At 39.3% G+C, this 6000-nt stretch overlaps 1 protein-coding gene across 4 annotated transcripts in view; it reads left to right on the top strand.

Annotated features, from left to right (window-relative positions):
• Positions 1-1028: 1028 nt before the first annotated feature.
• Positions 1029-6000, top strand: part of rfx4 (regulatory factor X, 4) — a gene marked incomplete at both ends in the record, with an annotated part of 43635 nt that continues 38663 nt past the window's right edge. For 3 of the 4 annotated variants that reach the window (XM_084334712.1, XM_084334711.1, XM_084334710.1), the window contains 3 exons: positions 1029-1071; positions 3809-3898; positions 4312-4369. In XM_084334712.1, coding sequence (XP_084190838.1) covers positions 1029-1071; positions 3809-3898; positions 4312-4369 — 191 coding nt within the window. Of the gene's footprint in view, positions 1076-3770; positions 3899-4311; positions 4370-6000 lie in introns of all 4 variants that reach the window. The other variant, XM_084334709.1, reaches the window with a different exon arrangement.

Here is a 6000-nt window from a genome sequence, read left to right as displayed (position 1 = left end):
CCCAGCCTTGGGCTTTGCACTTTTACTCCCTTCCTTTGTGACCGTTCTCTCCCTCTCTCTCTCCTAAAAAGAGAGAGACACACCACCCGAAAATAAGGGCCGCAGAGAGAGGGAGAGAGAGAGAGCGAAGTAGAGGGGGGAGAGCGAGAGAACTCTCTTCCAAAAAAATTTCACACATCTTGTGTGTGCACATCTTTTTGGTGAAGGTTAGTCAGAACGTACGACGTGTCCCACTCTATTCGACTGGAGACGGGGGGACGCAGGGGGGGGATGTGTGGATGGTCTCTTTTAGGAGCCATATTGCCAGGTCCTTTTGAGGGGGAAAACGAGAGATGCCAACAAGTGTCCGTTGAATCTTAAGATTGAGATTTTTTGAAATCACAAGGGATGGCGGCAGCGGTGATAGCCGCCGGTCGTGTATGTGTGTGTATTTGGAGCCGTGGGGGGGGGGTGTATAAAAACGTATTAAATGCTATAATGGAGGACGGGGAGGCCACAGTGGTAGGAGTGCGTAGATCTAAGCCTCTTTTTTTTCTCTCTTTGGGGAGGGAGCTTTTCTTATTCAAAACAGCCCCACAAAAGACTTCCAGTGAGCCTTGCCACATCCCCATCTGACTTGGGGCCATTCATCAGGCTGCCGAGCCTATCAATGACATGTCCCCATCAGGGCTCCTATAAAATCAGCCCCTTTCCCATGAAACATCAGCAAACATTTTGACGGGTCTGGCGTTCCCCCCGCTGGATTTCTGGAGTCTCTCAACCCCCCTCCCCCTCCACCGCCACCCACCCACCCCCCCCCCCCTTCACTCCCTCGTTCCCACCTCCCCCTCCTCCTCTCCACCACCACAACCATCACCAACCACCACCACCAGCAACACCAACCCTCCCTCCTCTGCGAAACCTCAGATCCTCAACATCTCCTGCAACAGGCAGTGGTGACGGGAACGTAGGGGAGAGTCCACTGAGGAGGGGGAGAGCGCACTCTGAGCCGTTTTCTTGGAGGAGCCGGTGTCGTTGATGGGAAGAGGATGCAGTGTGGGCTACTGGAGGAGCCTGATATGGATTCCACAGGTTAGTCCTGCCGCTCGGTGTCATCGTCTTTTCCTTTCTTTTTTTTTTTACCTTTGGCTTGGATGTTATGGAGTAAAAATCTGCTTCTGTCCTGCTGGATCACTGTAGCTTCTTCTGATGCTGGACTTCTGGGAGTCTCAAACTTTCTCTACGTGTTAGAGAACATCTCTGAATGTTCGCTTGGCCGTTTGATCTTTTTTTTTTTTATATATTTTTTTTCTTTAAAGTGTTAAAGGTTGTTCATCGCAGACATTATTTTAGTTGTGAGGTTTCGTGGGAAGTGGCGTTGCGGTTTAGTGCCACAAACTTCAGCCCTGGAGGAATATAGCCATTATGGATGATAATAAAATAGAGCTTTAGGGCTCTAACTGTTGTTCTGCGTGATTGCAGTTAACAAATAAACGTTATTGCGTCTATTCAGCTGCCATGTTTCAGAATCTCTTAGTTTTCTTTAAGTGTGAAGCACTCGCTTTTTGTAAAAAAAAATCAGTTAAGCAGACAATTGCAATACACAGTTATCAGGTTGTGTATTGCAAAAACAGGCATTTAGGCTTAGCATGAAATTTATTTATTTATTTTTATCAAAGTGTTGTTTAAAGTTAGTTTGATTGTGTTTTTTTGTAGAAAAAATTGTTGTTTGTTAAAATTAGGACAGGCTATGAATTCAATAAAAAAAATAGTTTATTGAACTTTTATTTAGGCTAGAAATCCTTAGTGTGGGCTCATCTAACTTGAAAGTGCCTTAATAAATGAGCCAACATCCCTCTCGCTTGTTGATCAAATTTAATCCAGTTATTTAGATCCCCACCCTAGCCGTGCTGGTGGCAAACAATTCAACCAGGGATTTGTGCTTCCATGGAGAATTATGTTCACCTCACTGGACTAACTACATCTTTAACAGGGGGCTGTTGTTGGGTTGGTTTAGCAGTAGCAGGTTTCCACAAAATTTTATTATAGATACAAAAATCTTGATTTGTCAGCTGTTGTTTCATCAGCAGGCCAGGAGTAACTACAAAACTATATTTCTAAAACATTTATCTGCGTTAATTATGTGTGCATACTGGAGAATAAAGATAACATAAAACCAGATAAATGGGAATAATAATGACTGAATAATGATAATTACTTACAAAATGATTAGGGACAGGCTACAAGGGGCTGACTGTAATTATGATATCTTGTGTGGATCAGGAAAATAAAGGAGTAATTATTTCTGTTCAAAGGCTCCTGAACACACGCTCGTCCTCTTCTAGAGAAGCTATTGGTTACTAATGGCATTCAGACCTATTAAGCACACGTGCCACTGATCTAGGTGAATCTTCAACCAGTGAGAAGTTCCAAGTCCCTAAAACTTTTCAATTTCTGTGACCCCCTTTGTAAAAAAAGAAACCTCTGACGGAACAGGTTGCCTTGCCAACAGGCTGTCCTGGCAACAGCTGCCATGGTGATTGTTGTCATGTCCCATACGGAAAACAGGATTTACATGACTACAAGAAATACGATGCGCTTTCCTTTCAAGGGGTGCAAAGTAGAATCCAAATACTTTCACTAAAGCTCTCAGATACATGTCATTTACTTGAGTATTTCCGTCTTGGGTACATTTATATTTTTACCCTGTACACCTCGAGGCATATTCAAATTTTAACAGTTTCTTACTAGTTGCCATGAAGAAAATGGTTGATTTGAATCAATGAAAACATTGATTATTTCGGAAATAAATACGCTTACCTTCAAAAGACTCCATGAAATGGTTCCTTATATCATTATATTCAATGAACCTTTTACCTTTTGACACTTAATGACATTTAAATATCAAATACTTCAATATGTATACATTTTGAGTGGAGGACGTTTACTTTGACCAGAGTAGAGTACTTGAAAGGATTTCTGCACCACGACGGTTTTGTCCCAGACACCAGTGGAGCTGTTTCTGAGTTGAAATTAGAATAGGACAATGGCCTCTATTTCACAGGCCCGGTCCAGCAATGTGCACAGGCTCTATTGGGCGTGTGTGTGTGTGTGTGTGTGTGTGTGGTGTGTGTTGTGTGTGTGCTTGCAGTCGAGGAACAATGCAGGATTCCTGCCGCTTTGGTGAAAACATCTCAAACAGAAGCATAGCTGCACTAGTGGTCATACATTATTGATCGTTGTCAATTTGCCTTGTCACATTTTAGAGACATTTAAGGCAGCCTACGTAGGCTGTGATTCACACTGCTTGTAGAAAGCCTTTAGTCTGTCCTTTAGATGAACAAAATCAGGCCTTTACTAATTAACATTAACACGTTTTACTAATTAACATTAATACATTTTACACATTCACATTAATAAGTTTTTAAAGTTTTAAAAAAGAGACACATGTTGCATTATGCAGTGTAAATAAATAAATAAACTTGCTGCAGTATAAAATAAAAGTGCAAAAGTGCCAAATAGACTAATTGTTGGTCTAAATATTAATACTTACTTACTTGTTGTTATATTTGTCATATTTGTATTGCTTTCTTTACCATATTTCTACTGTCTTATTATAGTGACATTATGTTCAGCACTTTGATGCAACTACAGTTGTTTTAAATGTGCTTTAGAAATAAAACGTACTTACTTACACTGAAGGCAGTTGTATTCTTAAGTCTTAAGAACTTCCTAATTTGGCCTTTTTTTTATTTATTTTTTTGGCACATTTATTATATTTGATTGCCCCCCTTTTTGACCTGTGGTTCATTGTGTGTTTTAATTCTAGAGAGCTGGATTGAAAGATGCCTCAATGAGAGTGAGAGTAAGAGGTATTCCAGTCACACCTCCTCTCTGGGGAACATGTCCAACGATGAAAGTAAGCACTGTTTTCAGGATTTAAGCCACAAGCGTTGCTTTGAAAAATGTCGTAAGACAATTCCAAATGGCTGAAGAACAAACCCTCCTATCTGCATAAAGAAAGAAGTGAGGAAAAACCTCATAATGTGCTTATACCTGGTCGGTATCGTTAACACATAATATAGTCCAAAAACTGTGTATTGTATTGGGTATCCTTATAAAATATCGTTCTGCAAGAAAACAACACGAAAACAAAACTTTTTCAAAATTTAGAATTTTTCAGATAGGAGGTTTTGTTCTTCGGCCATCGTCTTATGAGTGTAAATAAAAATGTGTATTCAGTGTTGATAATATTTTACCAGCACGTTCTTTTAGCATTCTGTCGCTTCATTTAGTCTAACTTTGAAACAGAAATGTTTTTGTCTCTTGTAGATGAGGAAAAAGAAAATAGCAGAGCTTCTAAACATTCAACTCCGGCGACGCTGCAATGGTGAGTCTTCATGAACATGGTTCTGTTTCGCCTGTTAGTGAGTTGGTTCGCAAAGGTTAAGCTGCACCTTAGAACAGGTCTTAGAACAGTTTGTCTTCTTCTCTGGTGCGCTATGGAAAAGGTTTCAGTGCAGCAAGGAAGGACTCGCACACGGAGAACAAAAAAAGATTTCAGACTAGAGTGGATTTTAAATGCTGTATATACCGTATATTTATATTTACCGTATATACTATATCTATATCTGTACATATCCCTTACCTACTCTTACTAGTTATACCGCTGGCCAGTATGACTTACTACCATAGTGTCTTTATACCTGTATCACTGTGCATAATACCATAACACTATACATACATCTGATCACTCAGTAGTACTCATTTATATATTTTATATCCAGAAAAAATGTCCGGTCCAAAAAAGGTTTCAGTCCATGTTGAACTTTCCTCAGTGCAGAACGATGATGAGGCAGGTATGAGGAGGCTCCCGGTGTGGGGGTCTATCTATGTTGTAACAGGTGTCAGTGATCTGAAGCCAGCAGGTCAGGTCATTACAAACACATTAGAGTAATATAATTATATAGCATCAACACCTTATCATATACATACTAATATGTATATATATATATATTAGTGCTGTCAATCGATTAAAATATTTAATCTGATTAATTGCATGATTGTCCATAGTTAACTCGCGATTAATCGCAAATTAATTGCATTTTTTTTTATCTACCTTAAACAGATCTTTTTCAAGTTCCAAGTTTTAATATTCTTATCAACATGAGAGTCAACAAATGCTTGCTTTATGCAGCCATTTAACACAAAAGGATGACCCTCATGCATTGCAAATTTGCATCAAATTCAAAACAGAGTGATGCACAAAATAACTTAAAAGAAAATAATAATTTAAAACAATGAATAAAGTGTGCATGAAATAATAGGGGAAAGAAAACGTTAGGAACTTGTTACATTCACCCACATAAGGGCTGAGTACTCACACCCCCCTCTCTCTCTCTCACACACACACACTCTCCTAGCTCTCTTTCTCTCTTGCCCCTTCCTCATCTCTCTCACCCCCCTCTCTCTCTCTATCTCTCACACACACACGCACGCACGCACGCACACACACACACACACACACCCACACACACACACACACACACACACACACACACACACACACACACACACTTTGAGTCAGAAACAAACATAGTATCAATGAGAGTATCAATAATACACCTGAAGTATAGTAAAAAAAGAAAATTTGTATATCATTTTTGCATTGACTCATGAACCTTTTTGAAAATCATCTGACATGAAGATGGAACACATTTATGTTGTTAATATGATTTATATTACTGGTAGTAAGACATTATCGTCCTCTAAGTCAATCTGCACTTTAACATAGGCCTGGGTTGTTTTGATTTCTGTTAGCGCCGCGGATATAAGAAAGGTCTTTAAAACTGAGTCAATGTTGATGGTTTTGTTGAACATTTGTATTTCACAGGAGAGAAACTGTATTCAAAGATCAAAGAAAGCTATTAAAATAGTCTTTGAATCTAAATATACTTTCTTTGTGTTGATTCTACATTAATTCCATGATTTTACTCAAGTAAATATCTGTTACAAGCTTCG

The sequence above is a fragment of the Notolepis coatsorum genome (assembly GCF_963971535.1).
Source record: "Notolepis coatsorum genome assembly, chromosome: 18".
Lineage (NCBI taxonomy): Eukaryota > Metazoa > Chordata > Actinopteri > Aulopiformes > Paralepididae > Notolepis > Notolepis coatsorum.
The sequence above is the reverse complement of the archived record's forward strand: the minus strand, read 5'-3'. Positions and strand labels throughout refer to the sequence as shown.